We start from the raw sequence: 18,407 nt of genomic DNA on the forward strand, positions 1-18,407 counted from the left end.
CAGATATAAGCAGTATGTAACACCAATCGAAAGTGGAATACCTGGCAGCAGAAGGTTGAGAAGATATTTCCAACTATTATTGTTGATTTGAGGTATCAATGTCAGCTGATTGTAATGAGTTGCCTAGTTTTAAGTCCAGTGGTTACCTTTTGTTCATAGGTTTTGAAAGTGTTTGTGGCAGAAGCATACATCATGTTTCACTTTGAAATTATGCAGTGATTTTTAGTGCAACACACTTTAGGTACGTGACAAAATTGCAAGTTATAAGTGCTCATGGGCAAATAATAGTACAATGAAACTTTCAGATTGATAAACAACAGTCTCGTATAAATCAATTTCTAAATCCAGTGATAAGCTTCTACACTGTTTGTTGTCGTAATAAGATTGTCTATTATTTTGTTCAAATAATTATCATTTTCACATAGTAATCGTTCATTTCCGACTGTAGTTTTTCAAGATAAAAATCAATTCTAAAAATTGACCTATATTGTTATCAGATAATATAGCATCCTACTTGCTTCAGTTGTCACTGAAAACTTTCTGATAATTGTATGAACAGTAACTTTTAGTTCGTATGTTGAAAACAATGGTTTCATTGATTTACATAAGGTCATGTATAATGTTTTATTTTTTATCAAACATTGATTTCTTGAATATCACATGTTTCATTCTACATCGTTTGTGTAGCTATTGTTAATCGAAATACACTGACTGATTATTCATTTTAAATGTCCTACATTTGACACTGTGTTGTTTGTTCTGTGGTTTCCCTCACTGTTTTATGTAGAATACAGATAATTGTCTCCCTTTAGAGCCATTCTATTGCAGACGGTAAACTTTGCATGATTTTAGTGGTTTAAAAACAATTATTTCAACCAATTCACGATTGTTTGAAGTTAGACATTAACACCGTTGGATGCCGGCTCAATAGTCTAATGGTTAGGCACTCTGCGCGAGACTGGTAGGTCCTGGGTTCGAATATCACGGTGAGCGAGATCGTGGATGCACACCGCTGAGAAGTCCCATACTAGGACGAAACGGCCGTCCAGTGTTTGAAGGTTTTCCGTGGTGATCTAGCTTCAATTGACTCTTGATCCCAACAATTGAAATTACTAAAATCTTTACAAAACCCCCTTCTGATATTAATCAACATATGCTCACTAGTGACTGGCTTTAAGATGTATATCATGGAGTTCTAGTGAGAACCAGTGACCAATGGAGTTCAACCGGGTCAGTTGTGAAATAGTAACTCACTGATGATAATGGTCAATGTGTCGCTTAATTTCGTGGATTAGTTGAAGTTAGACAATAACACCGTTGGATGCCGGCTCAGTGGTCTAGCGGTTAAGTGGTCGCGCGCGAAACTGATAGGTCCTGGATTCGAATACTGCGAGGGAGGATTGTGGATGCGCACTGTTTAGGAGTCCCACAATAGGTCGAAAAGGCCGTCCAGTACTTGAAGGTTTTCCAAGGTGGTCTAGCTTCAATTGCCTCATGATTTCAACAATTGGAATTCGGGAAAAATCTGTACATATATATATATATATATATATATATATATATATATATATATATATGTTTCTATGGCTTTAAATATTATTCCGTGTAAAATAATCGTATTACATTATACATAAAATACTGATCAAATTGTTACTTTTCTTTAAATTATTGTTTATTACTTGATTCTTAAAAACGAATGAAGATAAAATCGTTAAACAAAAATACACTGTGAGTTATAATTGATTAAATACTGAGATATGAGTCCTTTAACATAAAGCGAAAACTCATTTTAGTATACTCTACTAGTTCTGAGGTCGTTAATTCATCACGTTTTGGATAAGGTTACATAACGTCTGAATGAAAAGTAAGTGAAGCTTTAGCCCAAACATGATGAAACTTGAGGATTGAAAACTAAAAATATCTGAAGTGCTTTTTTCATATCAATTGTCTACATTTTCAATAGCTAAAATATGTAAATAAATGTAAACAGATTATGAAAGTTACCAGCCGTAATAAGAATTTATTCGTAGTCTTCAATAGAACAATTTTAAGATAATCTTTTATTATCATTCTTATAAATGATTGTGGATAGTAGCATGTTTTTGAGCGAACAATTATTTTCAATTGTTGTAAGTCCGTAATTGTCGTCACATTTTACATAGGTAAAGATAAGGCATACATTGATGAATTTGACGACGTTATATGTTAAAAATGATGAACGTTTGCATCTGTTATGACGTAGATAGTTGAAATTTGTGTTATTTGTAAATCGAGGATATTTAACTAAGGTCAGAATGAGTCAAAGTGAAGTGTCTCAGCCGCAGCATCGAATTATTATATACTGAGGACAGTGTAGCAAAAAAATAAAACGAATAACACATTACGAAATAACGGCTATTCAGATAATTTCTTCAGAAAATTACTATCAGGAGGTAAATATAAAACAAACTCTGGCATGATCAGCAAGAAAACCCATTATCTAAAACTCGATTTAAAAGCGTATATAGCGGGTGACATTGTAATGCGTCAACCCAAAATATCTGTCGAAAGGACACTTCAATCCACTAACTCACATGTAGTCTTCTCAACCAAACCAGTACGTACAGAACAAACGAAGGATAGGTTAACCATAACGGGCATTTTCAAGCCTGTATGCCATCTCAACTGTTCCTGTGAAGCTAGTTTTATAGACTGTACTCAGAAGGGTTTATCCTTAGATGCTTCTGAACATGTACCACATTCGTTGAGAAAAAGAGTCACTAGATTTGTTAACATTACCATTCTTTCTCATTTGATAGATAGTGAACATCATATCAAAATAGATAAAACTTTCTCTTGTTTATACCGAATTCGAAACAAATTAGTTCACGGAGCTAGATTACGGCCCCTCCATATGGCTGAACCTATCTGAATGGAATCATAGCAACAATCCTACAACCAATTTCGATAATGCTTAATTTTTGTTAAGCCCTTTTACTAACTTGCTTAGCAGACAATATTATCGGAACAGAGACAATTCGCATATTTCTTTGTACCGTTATGATCACTAGATCACATGACAAACTCTAGCTAAAATGTTGATTGCTTAAATATAACTCGATAATTCATCCGCCCCCCTATGTATGTGATCTGCTCTGTCTGCTAATATATTGTAGTTGCCGTTTCTCGTCCCATTTTGATTTTAATCATCGTTGAGATTTATATATTAACAGTTAACGAGGTGATCGACCAACGAAGCAGAGCCACTACAGACTACAGAAAACTTAACTTACGTATCCAGAAGAGATTTATCCAGCCTGTATTTTTACCTTTGTCCACAATTGGATCACCAGATACGTAGACTGGATATTATAAATCTCCCCCCTTCAATCCCTTTTGTATTTATTTTTTTCTTAATCTACAGATTCATCTTTCTTAATTTACATGACTTCATCTTTATCATAGTTACCTTGATAGCACCTCACTTATTACATATTATATTCACCCAATGTCACTATTATTACCGTCATGTTCATCATTATTAATACCATTATCACTACCACAACTTACGAGGCGAAATTCTCCTACCGTACGTTTTATTCACATTATTTGTTGTATCACGATTAATTATAACTCGACATTGACCTTCATAAAATATCCTCCCCGAATTACAAATAACACAAATTTGAAGTATTCACGTCGTAATAGATGCAAACATTCACCATTTTTAGCATATAATGTTGTCAAATTCATTAATGTATGCCTTATCTTTACCTATGTATAATGTCACGATAATTACGAACTAACAACAATAGAGTCCGATGATGAAGTTATTGAAAATAATTGTTCACTCAAATATCCACTGTTTTTTAATACTCCATGAGGATTTTTAAACTGCTAAATGAATTTTTTCGATCGCCTGACATTCTGTGACTTTGTTCTTAAATATTTCACAGAAAATGAATATAAATTTCATAACAAAGTTTTTAATGATCGTATACCAGAAAAACCCTTTTAGTCTCATAAGAAGATATATGAAACTAAATATCCTGATTTCAAACATGAAGAATAAAAGTAACTTCAATTAAAAGATGATTCTAACTATTCTACGTTTTCTATGATTAACATTGTACTTCAACTGTAGCAGTTTTCTAAATCTCAAATCGCTTACTGCGTTTTTGTCAATAATTGAAAGAATAGACCTCGGAATTCTGAGTATTAAAATATATTAACAATAATCCATATTTCGACTGATTTTCATATCCTTACGTCAAGTAATTTCAGCTAGATTACCTATTCATTTAGTTCATGATTTGGAAAAATTACCAAAATTCACCAGTAATTTCAATTGATATATTCACTAATCATTACATCAATTTAATGATGAAAATACAGTTTATTAGATTTTCATGATTTATAATTATTCTGGTTAATGAAGATGTTTTTTTTTAATATGCTATAGGTTTCCTACTGAATAATAAAAGGCTGATTGATATTCCCCAAAAACATTTACTATAATCACACATTACTATAAATACAAGCGGCATTCACATCATAAGAATTTCAAGTGTTTAATCCCTGTTACAGATAATTTGCATGCCTTCAACGTAAAAACAGATTGTGGCAGCCAATGTGTGGTATAAGCAAGAATAATAAACTTACAATAGGTTCACAAAATACGTTATTTTATTCTATAGGCGCAAATTATATATATATAGACAGAAACTCCGATTTTCTGTGAAAATCATTATTATACGTCAAATGTGATGTGAGTTGAGTTAGAAAGTAAACTATTATCATTTAATACGTCATTCATATCAACTAACCATTTGTTTTCATTATGATATAATTTCTCATTAATTACTATATGTTCATTAAGAGACGTTTAGTTGTTAGTTATAAAATACCAAAGGTTTTTTTGTGGATATTATAGTAATTTTTAATAATTGAGATCATGAGTCAATTGAAGCTAGACCACTATGGAAAACCTGGAAGCACTGAACGGCCGTTTGTCCTACTATGGAACTCCCCAACACAATAATTTTTTTGATTTCAGAATACAAGTATACAAAAATATATAAACCTATACACAGATTTGAGAAAATTTCAACATAAAAGTTATTTATATGCTTTAAGTTTTAAATCGATGGAACGATAACATGTGAAGCTAATTTCACAGAAGTATATAAATAAGTGAGACAGAACACAATACTCTGACTCCATTCCTCTTCCTTATTTCGTCACATTGATACCTCAACAATATAAGTCGTGTTGAAATAACACTAACTTTCTTATGATTAACGTTCTTTGATTCCACTTATATAGTAGCAAAAGAATAAAGTAAATTGAATATATTTGCAAATATCTTCTTTAATATCAGTTCAATTTTGATAAAAAAAATGTACCTATCAAATCGTGTTTTTGATTATTTAGATTGACCAGTAGAACCCAAGTTCTCTTAGGTTTACTCAAATATAAATCTGTAAGAAGAAAAAGAATTTATATGTTACTATTAGTTTTAAAATATTTTCATTTTACTAATTCACATTTCACAAATTTACCAGAAAATGTTTGATGGTCACATTAAATTGAAATCATCTATAAATGAAATACGCTTGTATGATTTGATAGAAAGTTGGTTCAGTTATCAGTCTATCCATCGATAAAGAAAACTAATACGGATTAATAGATACGTTTGATGAATTTTGTGTTGTACAAATCTATTCATTTGATTATAGATGGATAACTTTATCTGTTAATAGTTAGTACTCCTCTCTTCACGTTATGTCATTGAACAGAAGAATAGTTGTTTGGAGTATAACAAATGTATTGTTTTGCATATTTTAACAATAAATCACACAATTGTTTACTGCATAAAATAAAATACTTTCGTAAGAAGAGAGAAACAGGCATTACTTTTTATTTTTACATATGATATTTCATAGTTTTGTTATTGCATGTTGACAAAAAATTGAAAAGCAGCATGACAAATATTTGTGTTTATTTATTTTTCTGCACATTTATTCATTCCTTAATGTAAACTGAGTATTCCAAGGTCATTTCCATCATCTATTACTTTGTATGTCCTAAAACTTCATATTTAAATTGCTATAAAACTTATTATGTATCTCATTGTGTAATGATCTAATTTATTACGTGTCAGAAAAACTGTACATTTCATCTTTTGTTTCTCCTTTATTTTTTATGTGTACATGAAAGTGAATTTATGAGTGATATGCTAATTTTGTCAGTGATTTAGTTGACCCAAACAAAAGATCAGTTTTTTTTGTTAATTTCTTTTGAAAGAAAATTACTGATAATAATAAATAGAACATTTTTGAAGCTTGAGTGTTGGGAAGTTCAGTGGAGATCAAATAATAGCATATTTATATTAGGAATATTGACTAAATATTATTATTCAAAAATGAAGAATATTTGAGCGAACAATTCTTTTCAATAACTTCATCGTTAGGCTCTACAGTTTTAAGTCCATAATTATAATATTTTACAAAGGCCAAAACTAAGGCATGTATTAATGAATTCGACAATGTTACGTGTTAAAAATGGTAAACGTTTGCATCTGTTACGATATATATATATATATACTTCAAAATTGTATTATTTGACTAATTAGAAAGGTCATTCAATAAAGGTCAGGATGATTTGGAGTAAAGTGTTCAGTCACCATAAGTATAATAGTATGAAAATGCAAAAAAAAATTGTGTGAATAAAATGCATAGTAGGAGAATTTAATCTTGTGAATTGAGATAATAATAATAATAAGATTGTTGTGTTAATATAATATGTAAAAAGGGGGGTGTTATCAAGGTAACTACGATCAACGAATTAGGAATGATGAATGTGAAGATTAAGATAGAGATAATCAAAATTAATGATAATAAAGTAAATAAGGTAAATAAATGAAATAAAGGAAGGGGGTAAGAGGTTTATAATATTCAGTCTAGGTATTCGGTGATCCAGTGGTAGGCCACGGTAAACATAGAGGCTGGATATATTTCTTCTGGATACATAAATTAAGTCTTTGTAAAATATTATAATTATGGACTTATAACTGTAGAGCCTGATGATGAAGTTATTGAAAACAATTGTTCGCTCAAATATTTTTCATTTTTAAATATTATCAATCATGAAAACGTGTTAGTCCAACTACCACATGGATTTTTAAAGGTTAAAATTATTTAAAAGAATTCTCAGGAGATTGTAAAAGACTTACACAAATTATCACAGATCCAATGTATAAACATGATAACAATATTTTCATAATTGAAATAAGTTAGGAACTAATATGACAACTCATTCGGAGGCAAAGTCCTTTGTTTATGCAATGAATGTAAAGAGATACATTTAAAATAAAAATCTTCACTTGGACTACATGAATTGTAGTACTAGTGAGATTCAGCATTTTCGTATTGTGGATTGTTTTGTCATATTGTTGTCGATGAACATTTATATGCTCGCTTTTAAAAAAATCTCTACAATATAATTGAACGGATCAGATTTAACATAATAACTTCAATTAATAGTAAATTTGTAATAATGTTCTTCATGACATATGAACCATTAAACACTAAATTGTAACTTGACAGTTAGTATTAATTTTGTACTACTAATGTTAAAAAAAATACTATTTCGTGTCTTGGTTTCATAAAGTAATCGAGCATGTATCTGTGCACCTTTGACATCTTACTGATTTTAATTTCCGTTATACTTATATAGATTTCACTGCCTTATTCCTCTCTTTTTTAACATCATTATATTGAAGATTACGTGTATAACATAAACATATTTCTTTTAATAATAATAATAATAACATAATTATATTCCCCTTCTTAAGTTAAAACTATGTCAACAAATAATGTAAAATAATTCACTAAGATAATTAATATAAATGAATATTTAATATTTTTCGCCACGAACTTTTAATGTTTAATTATGAACTAGAAATTTATTCAATGAATATTTTATAACAATACAAATACTGTTTTATTTGATGAGATTAGTGCATCATAATGACTAATTTGATGTGGAATAATTTCATTAATTAAACTTTTTCAGTAACTGTTAAATCATTTTGTTTAAAAAGTCACGTTCATTTAAACTTGATCTACTTTTTTTTGTTTAATAAACTAGATAGTTTATTTTTTCAATCTCAACGAATTTCCCCCCTAAACGTTAGTATATACTTATTCATATATATATAATACTTGGAAACTGTTCGAAGTACATAGATATGAACTACAATATCATGACGTTATAAATTGTTAAATTTTAGGCAATATTGATCATGTAAACATATTGATACTTATTCTGTTCCATTTTGAATTTATCTCAAAACAGGAAGTTAACCTAATCCATCAGTTCAGTTGAATTCTGTCGTACTATTAATCTTTGTGTCGTTTTTAAATAAGCAACTGGTATTCAGTTTCTGGGTTGATTTTTTAAGGGAAATTAGTAATTTGTACTTATTGCTCACATTTTCTAGTGTTTTAATTTGAGTAATATAAACAGTTTAACCATTTGATGCCAGTTGAATACTACAAACATGTGACTGAATTTAAAGTTATGAAATAAAAACAAACTAGTAAACAATGTAATCTGTATTTTTCAGTAATGACATTAAATATCTTAAGTGAAAAATAGGATTTCAATGAATTTCATCCTCATTTGATATTCATTTATTTTGAATATTTATTTATCTTAATGTAATTTTCACTACGGATAGGTAACTGCTGATAAACATTTAAAAATTTGAAAAAGGTGGATGGGCAAATTTTTCTTGATGAAGACTGATTAGCGATAGGTGACGACGATTTACTTAGGCTTCAGAATTCCTAGCAAGTGTGATATTTTCATATCATTATGCCGAATTATTTCGGTTTATATAATATTGTTAACAGATCGATATGATCGGATACTATTTTTACAGATCCGATTGCTTTCATTGTAAGATTAACCTTCTTTATAGGTAACCTTAAAATATAATTATTTCTCCTACAAATATTTAAAGCTGAACTAAATGGATGTGTTTATTTAGTTATTGAAGTTTGTTGGCAGATGTTTGGCCTACATTTGAGCTGAGGAATTACTGATCGTTGAATCATATTAACAAAACGTATAAACTATTTCTATGAGTTAATATATTATTTTCTTGCTTGTATCATCTGTTGTAATTCAATACACATTCGTTTTCATTATGTTTGATAAAGTAAGTAAACTGTGGTCATTAATAGATGATATATTTCAAAAAAAGGCTAAACAAATAATGTTACAGATCATATTAGGTCATATTTGTCCACTGTTAATTCATTTGACCTATAAATATTCTCATTCAATCATCACTTATGCTTTTAATGTTGTTTAGATATAGTTTTGTTCGTGCGTGCTATTATAACTTTGCTTCCTGATATCTAATTATTTTGAGATTTGTGTGGCTATAATTTGATTTACTAAGTAATTTCCACTTAACCACTTAAAATCAGTACAAACAACCCATTGTATATTCACAAACTCACGTGCGCTACCTTCCCATAGCAACGATAAACATAATGAATTTATTAGATTTCGCTCTATTCTCATAAACAATTGTTCGCTCTAATAAAATGATCTAACCTATTCAATAATGCCAAGACAGGTACATTGAATAATAAAACAACCAAAATGATCATTGTGGTTTTCGAAATCTGGTATGAAAACATAATAAATTAGTTGCAATTTGATTGTCTACATAGCGATAGAAAATTGTAAAGTACCATGAGAATAAATTCAATAAAAATGTACATTTATGGTTACATTTTGTCGAATAACATTTACTATGGTGTCTCATTAATTTTAACATTTTAGTGTAATATCAATCTGATAACAATGTGAAAGAAGGTTGTTGTTCTATTTTAGGCGGATTATTATCTCTCATTGTTGTTTATTCTATTTGTTTCTTGTAATGTACTTATCATTTATCCTAACCGTTAAACTTTTCAGTTACTGAACGTAGGTGCTCTATAATGTAAGATTACGGAACCAAACAAATAGATTATTATTTATAATATCTATCTTGGTTTTATGAATACATTTTATTGTTTTCTCGATTATAATTTTCCATCAGAAAAAGAACACATTAAACGATCAGTAGTAAACATCGAAATGTTTATTTAAGAAAATAAACAAATGTTTCATTTGATTGGCTTTAATACCTGTTCAACTTTAATCAATAAGGTCCCTAATATTTTTAATGTATCAAATTCAATCCCAAGTGTGTAGATTATTTTTTTAACTTTGATAGGTTGTATAAACAATTTAAGTACCTTAATGGACAGATAGACACAAAACCGGTTCACTTAAAACGATAGTACATTTTGGAGAGTTTTAAAACAAAGACGACATTATATATATATATATATATATATGCATTTACATAGTAAACAAAGTGATATCCCTTTTTAACATTCATTAAAAATGAAAATTCAGACATTTATCAACAAGTTAATAAGCAGATTTACATATCAAAAGTGTATACCAATTGAAATGTCTCTTAAAGTACTACTTGAGACATTGAAAACAGAAAAATGTTTTCATTGTTTTAAATTTTCGCTTATTTTTCAAAAAATATTTTTTAAAAATTTTCTATAAGTTGTTCTTGAAGCATCTTGATATACCTGGTCGCCAGTTAATATTTTATAGTTTTGTCTGATATATTTTCAATAAAATAATGCTTTCATTCAATCTTTTTGACGGTTTTGATGAGAAAATGTCTAATTAGTTATTTTTAATAAACTAATTTTCTCAACAAAATACAAATTTTGATTGATTTCTTAAATGTTTCTAGCTGAAATATAATGAGGGAAAGAATGAAGTTAAAACCAAAAAATCAGTACAGAACTATATTTTCCAAAACTTCATAATCTGGCTTTACGACTATGTATCTGTTTTCTGTATCTGTGAAGGATAAGCTCTGGTCGTTTCCATATGCGTCAGCTATCTCACTTGCCGTTGAAGGACATAATCAAAGCATGCTTCCAAAACGGACGAGGGTGCATATTCCAGTATGACTCGACAACGGCATGAGGAAAGAGGTTATGAGTCACATGACAAACCCACGTGTTGGTTTTAAGATTGCTCGTAAAATAAACCCATATCTAAGAAGGTGACTTCCTATCCAACGTCTTTAAACAGCTGAAGCTCTTGGTAATCATGAGATAAATCAAGAATGTTTTATACTAAATCAAACTGTCATATCCTCATCTTTACCGTACCCTTAACCTACATGTCTTTAAAAATTTACGGTATTCACATGATGTCTCGTAATTTTTCTTGATATCGTCGTATTTAATTTCTCTGAAATTTTAGATTGTTGTGATAAAAAGCACTTTATTCATCGTACTTTATTGACATAATAATCCAATATCGGATCATCAATATTCGACTTCCTTTGTAATTTGTACATCCTACAGCAGATACATAAACTTTCATAATTATTTGCATTATGCAGTCTGGTATTTAAATCGTTCTATAGCATAGTCTAATTTTTTTCATTGTTTATAAACCGTTAAAAAGTTAGCAATACGATAAAACCTACGACATTTACGACACCCAATAATGAAAATTCAATTTTTCAGACGAAAAGTTTACTCGTTCACTTAAATTACCATACGAATTACTTACAGAAATAATAGAATTTAATTTTCGTTTTCGTAAAAGGCTTAACATACTTTATGTAATTTTCTCTTAAAATATGAGATATATTAGAGTAATGGGATTTATTAACAATTTTTGATACATAAACTAACTGTTATATTTGGTAAGAATTACTTCACTGAGTTCATGTGATTCGTATAAAATAAAGATTATGGAGTGAAATGGTTTGCGAGTAAATATACGAATGTTAAACACATTAGCGCTTGCGATTTTCTAATCAAACAAATTTCTATACCCTTAAAATGGCTTAACTAAAATATTATCAATATTATTTATCTTTTAATGATTAGCTTACAAATTAGCCTTTCGTTGCACATTGTTTCGTGCATTAACAGTATTATAAACGTTTGCAATTATCTTATTACATTCAAAATCAATATGCCTTTTTGACACATGACACACATTTGCATTGAAGTTATTGTCCCACTTTATGGAACTTGTCTTTGACAATTAAATTATATCATATGATGAAATGTTAGCACACATTCTATATTTATCGTACACTATAGTACCGTAATCGTTTATTAATTAACTCAATTCATTGAAATAATTCAAGAAACAATGAAAATGAAGTTGTAGATCATAAACTATTTCGATAATTTGTACGTATCTTTTACTATTTGTGGTATGAATAAATTTTTCGCAACTGATGTCAATCATTTAAATAACTTTTTTAGTGTTTAGTTTTTCTATACAAATCAAAATATTGACATAGTGAGATGAATATTTTGTGTATCATGACGCTTTCATGATGAAACGCTTTAATCTATCAGTTAATATGGTATTATCACACTAACGTTCAAAGATTGAAACTATGTTTACCAATTATGCGATTCATAGGGAGAAAATAACTTTTTTTTCAAGTAGTTTCGTGTTTATGATCTTATGATTATTGGTTAGATACCGGTTATTTAAAAATTTATTTTTGATTCATGACCAGGGAAATATTGTTGTCGATTCATAGTATAAGAATTGAAATGCTTTGAAAATTATATAAACAACCATACTTTTTGTAATAAGATGAAAATGGTTATGCCGTTCGATAAAAGACGTTGATTGTCAATGAGCAAATCAACATTAAATTAAAATTTTGGTAATTAATTGAGATTAAACAAACAAAAATATTTGCTTTAAAGTCATATGTAGCACATTTATTAAATATTTAAATGAGATTTTCGAAATATATTCTATCGGTAATTTCCTTTGAATTTTTTTTTAAAATAGGGGTATCATTCGTATTCGAGTAATGGATGATAATAATTATGAGAAATCAGAATATTTCTATATACAACTTGGTGAACCAGTTCTTATTGACAAAGATGGTAAGATTGTATGTTTACTAACTTTTTATTAAATTACTCAGTTACTGAAATTTTGTGAGGTTTATTAAATCATAACCAGTATGTTAAACAGATTGTTTTCACTTTATACTTTATTTAATGGATTAAAATAACATAAAGATTTCATTAACCTTCAAATATCAAAATGTTAAGTTGTGATGTCGAATATTGAAAACTGACATATTTGCTTATCGATAGGTTTTAAAATTCTAGGTTTCCTTTGCAAATAGATCATGTTTGAACTTCTCTTGAAAGTTCTATAATTGACATATAATGATAATGGAATCAATTGAAAAATGTCTGGTATTACAACTTGATATTCCTTCTTATTGTGATGTTAAAGAACATTTTCAAACTTGATTTTTCAATTATTTAAGTATTACTATTTCATGTTCGTGTTGTCAATACTAGTGTTAGTTTTCCAATTTCTTTAAAATAGATTTTTATTGAACAGTAGTTGGCCGAAATTCTATTTTACAGTTAACAATTCAATTGCTAACTTTAAAAAGAACTTCAAACCTGTTTGCCAGTGATAACGGTGAAAGTGAGATTTAAACATCAGTAATCATGGTTTTTAATTAACTAACGAATACTACTGAATATATTTTAACTTTAGTGCTTAGTTAGCAGTTCATGTAGAATTCGTTTAGAAATGACATAAGAGGTTTCAATGATACCTATAACTATAAACATTTATAAATCAAAATATATTTGTTTCAAAGATCTTTCCAACTCAAGAGAATCACTTTTTCTGATTGTATTATATTCTGTTTTGTTCTTGTTTTTTTCTTGTCTATTAACTTTTTAATGACTCATTCACAAATAACAAAATCAACAAATGTACATTCGTTTGCGTTTTTTAACAGAGTTCTTTACAAAAATTAAACAGAAATTCACTTCCGTTTCCGGGTAATCAACAGACTGATGAAAAATTGAATTCAATGTTATCTCAGCATTAATCATTTATTGTAACGTTTGAATATTTATGTAAATGGTATACCAAGAATCACTATTTAATTATTTTGTAATTCTTTAATTTAAATAAGTGTTTAAATAATTGTCATCAATATTGCTTAATCATATTTGGTTTAATCAGGCAAAACTAACGAGATAATATGAGCTCTTTCATTTCGTGTTTTCTATGTAAATGCTTACAATTGAGAAACAATAGTATTAACCATTTCAAACTAATGTGCCCACGTTATACCAGATTAATGGAGATTAGTAAAAAAAGCAGTAAATATTGAAGAAATATGAAAATGTACTATTGGTTGAATAACTAAATGGTATCTAGTGTGAAACCATAAAACAATTTATTGCGCTATTGGAGTTTGTCAGCTTAGTGTGACATTCATGAATGAATTCTTTTTCGATGTATACGATGAAATGCCATCGCTGAATTAAGACAAGTTTAAACGTATTTGAGTGGTGTTTATTTTGAACGAACCATTTGTATCGATTATTCGAATCTTCCTTTTGATCTTTAGGACTGAAATTGGCCTGTCACTTTTTGGCACATTTAAATTCTGTACGGTTTGGTGTGATATTCCTTCACTTCATAAGGATTATATGCAGAGATAAATGGTGATTAGCAGTAGAATCCAGGACACGCGTTTCACCTTATTCTGGGCCTCTTAGCTAGATGTATATTGTGATAAAACAGCTATCCGGTAGCACATTCTGGTCTTCAATGCTCATCTAGCTGAAGCCAGAACATGACGTAGATTAACATTCGAACTATCACCTCGAACGTTCTAAATTAACAACAACATAAGTTTAATTTGTTTGTGTCAGTTATTTGAATCATTCCACTGACGTTAGGAATTATGATTGATTAGTCTCTAATCACATTCCATCTCTGCTCGTAATGCTTGTGACTTGATTCTGGAATTGTGATAATCTTCATAGAATGCACATATTTCAAATAGAGACTGAGATAAACCCACTCAATCATTTTTATAGAACGTTTAGTTTGAATGAAACAAAACGAAGTATTAATAGAAATTGAGATCCATTTAAAGTATTTGTATAAGACAGTTGATGTATTTACATGTAATAAATTATTGTACTCACCAGTACAACACGGAATAACCTACAAACATGACATTGTCCTCGATATCTTTATACAAAAGGATACTTACTTCAAAAAGCATATTTTCATCTCACGTCTGCGTTTACTACTTGTAAAATATCAAAATGACAGTAAGCTCATGAAAATTACGGGAAAAAATCTATTCGTGAACATAAAAACATAATCTTGTTATCTACAGAGCTTTTACTTTGTACGACTTGTGTAAGATCTGTGAATTCATATCATCAACACCCAGGTAACATTAAACCTCATATGATTAATTCTATAAGAAATCAAGTACGTAATCTAGTACATGGGAAACAAGTTTCTTTATGATATCTTTATCTCATTTAATGACATATTTGTTAATAATCGATTACCTCCACTGGTTTTAATTCTCATGTGTATCTATATCAATACCAATTGATACTAATACAATTATTACATTGAAAAGACTGCTTTTACATCACATTTCATGTAAATAAATGAAGTTATAGACGGCTAGTTGTTTAAGAATCCTTAATATATATTTCAGGAACACACATGTTGAGTGTAATTTTTATGCTGTTTTTACTGTCTTTAAAATAAACCCCTTCTCGAAATGTTTTCCGTACTATTGGATGATTAATATTATGATACATAATGCTATATTTATATATATTTGTTATTCATGAGTACGTTCGTATGACACTCGTTTTAAACTCAGAGTAATCACATCTTCATGGGCTTGTTAAATATTTATAGAGTATCACAAAATATATAATCTTTGAGTAACCACATTTTCGAAAATGGGGGAATTTCGCCAAAAGACAGGATTCCACTCGAGAGTAAGCACATTACTTAATAAAAGAAAGATCCTGTACTACTGTGAAAATTTTAGTATATACAATACTTAACTTGAAACCATATTCATAACTACGTTAAATATGTATTGATCTTAATTAATCAAATTGAATTGTTAAATTATGATGAAGATTATTACATTTCTACGATGACCATGAAATTTCTTATCTGGTTTTACTTAATCCAAACATTTTTTTGATAAAACCCATTAAAATGAAATTTTGGTTTATGTAACTATTTAGAAGTTCAAGCTATTCTTGTAGAAAATGTAAACAATATTAAATAAAGTTTTGCATTTTAATCACTTTTTAAATAAAAAAAACTTGTACCAAACCTTTTCTTACTTGTAATCAGATAATGATATTTTACTGTAATCAGTATGAACTCCTAAGATCTTCTTCAAAACTACCAGTCTTTACTAGACTTTTTATTCATTTTCCACTTTTTATATATGTCAATTAAAAAAAACAACCGTGTTATACGTTTTGATACCATTTTCAACCTATAACGTTTCTGCTATCATGTGACAATTTTATCGAATTGACATCCACTTTTCTTCAAAACAAGGTGGTATATTCATTAGTTGCTTCAATCTATGATCTTTTGAGTAGATCAATGAAAATTATATATTTTCCACTTGAGGATTATGAGAATAATTGTTTTTTCACATTATAGTTTTGGAAAATAGATGGCGACTTTTATCGATTTTATCTCATTCATCTTTGACAAGTCATTTAATCATCAATAATAAATTAGCTTTAAAAATAAAACACAAGTCATTATAATTTTGTTTTGCAATCCTATTTACAGGGCTTAAATCCGTGATTGAAAAAAAAAATGCACTCAGCAATATAATTAAAGTAGTTTGCTACATAAAAAAAATGGAACTGTTATCGGTATTTAAATGGTGAAGTGAAAATTTCTCACAATTTAAATACATCTATAATCATTAAACATTTATTATGCAAACCTTTCATTTTCTGCTAAATATTCATAGACCAGTGATTGTTAAAAGAAAAACATTAGTTATGGTGATACAACTTTCTCTGTCTACTTATGATAAACTAACAAACATCTTTAGAATTTCACATTAAATTCATTCAATTTAACAACAGTTATGTCACATAAAGTACTATGAAATCCGTTACAAAAACTTTCAGAAACTAATCGCTTTCATATCAAACGAAATAATAATGAACGCATTCCATTTATTGACTTATAAATATAATTTTAAACGATTATAATAATATAATTTATACTTAAATTTAGAAATAGCAGTTGTACGATCCATGGATAAATTCCGTCGAGCTCGTGAAAGAATCAAAGGTTAGTAGTTAAAACATTGGGCGTTTACAACAGTGCTGATTAGGTTAAGCGCTAAGTAATTACCGCTTTTTTTCTTTATACTTACTATGCCTTTTTATCTATAAATTAGTTACTAATAAAAAAAACTAATCATATTCCTTAAAAATAATCCTTTATATCACAATGATCTAACAAAAATTTTGGTGAAGTGACTAAATTAAAACGATAATTTATCTTGTGTATTTAGTTTTGTGTCTTTATAATCACATTCAATTTGTTTCATCTAACATGAGTGCATTTGGCTTTTAGTTTTTTTTCGCGCACTATTTTATTTAACCACTCAATAGTTTTTACTAACTTATTGTTAAAAACAAAACAAATCGCACTTCATTTTATTTGAATGCGTACATATTTAAATTAAACTTTATTATCAGATATTGGATTGCTTCATAGTAATCAATACAAAATACATGGTCATATCTTTCATAGTAATCTGTTTGTAAATACACTTATCAACAGATGTATATGTACCGATAAAATTATATCCTTTTCCTAGTGGTTAATTTAAAAAAAAGTATGACTGATATTTTGAAAACACCATTTCAATCATTGTACACAATATCTAACGGTTTATTGATGTGTGGATAGTTAGATGTTTGAAAACGTAATGAGAACTTTCATCATTACTAATCTTCATTTATGCAGTTTTTAAACAAGGCAAATTGAATTATTAAACCTAACATGTAAGTTCCATTTATAAAATGATGATGGAAACTAAAGATGGTAATGATAATAACTAACATATAATGTAACAAAGAACCATTCTACTTGTATGCATTAGTTTTATTAATTAAAAAAGTGGTTAATATTTCCTACCATGGGACAAATAACACAAATGACGCAACTCAACTAAACAATCTGATCAAAAATAGTTTTAATAGAATAGTGTCCCCTAAAGAAGCATCTTTCTTTTCTTAACTCCGTTGCTTATCTTCCTTTATTTTATCAGTTCCACTCATTTCTGCTCTTAAAGTCTAACGATTGAAAAAGTTTAACAATTTTGTTATGTTACTTGAATCAGTATATTAAACTTTGCTATTTTCCAAAATTTATCATTGATCTTAAACTATATTGACAGATTATCTGCCTTCCAGTTATTC

The 18,407-nt window shown here is 28.6% G+C and overlaps 1 protein-coding gene across 2 annotated transcripts in view; it reads left to right on the plus strand.

Annotated features, from left to right (window-relative positions):
* Nucleotides 1–18,407, plus strand: part of SLC8A3_1 (Sodium/calcium exchanger 3) — a gene marked incomplete at its 5' end in the record, with an annotated part of 87,486 nt that overhangs the window by 40,608 nt on the left and 28,471 nt on the right. The window contains 2 exons of one of the 2 annotated variants that reach the window (XM_051218198.1): nt 12,913–13,010; nt 17,212–17,268. In XM_051218198.1, coding sequence (XP_051074039.1) covers nt 12,913–13,010; nt 17,212–17,268 — 155 coding nt within the window. The remainder of the gene's footprint in view (nt 1–12,912; nt 13,011–17,211; nt 17,269–18,407) is intronic. The other variant, XM_035732089.2, reaches the window with a different exon arrangement.

Source organism: Schistosoma haematobium, chromosome 1 (assembly GCF_000699445.3).
Source record: "Schistosoma haematobium chromosome 1, whole genome shotgun sequence".
In the NCBI taxonomy this organism is placed as follows: Eukaryota; Metazoa; Platyhelminthes; class Trematoda; order Strigeidida; family Schistosomatidae; genus Schistosoma; species Schistosoma haematobium.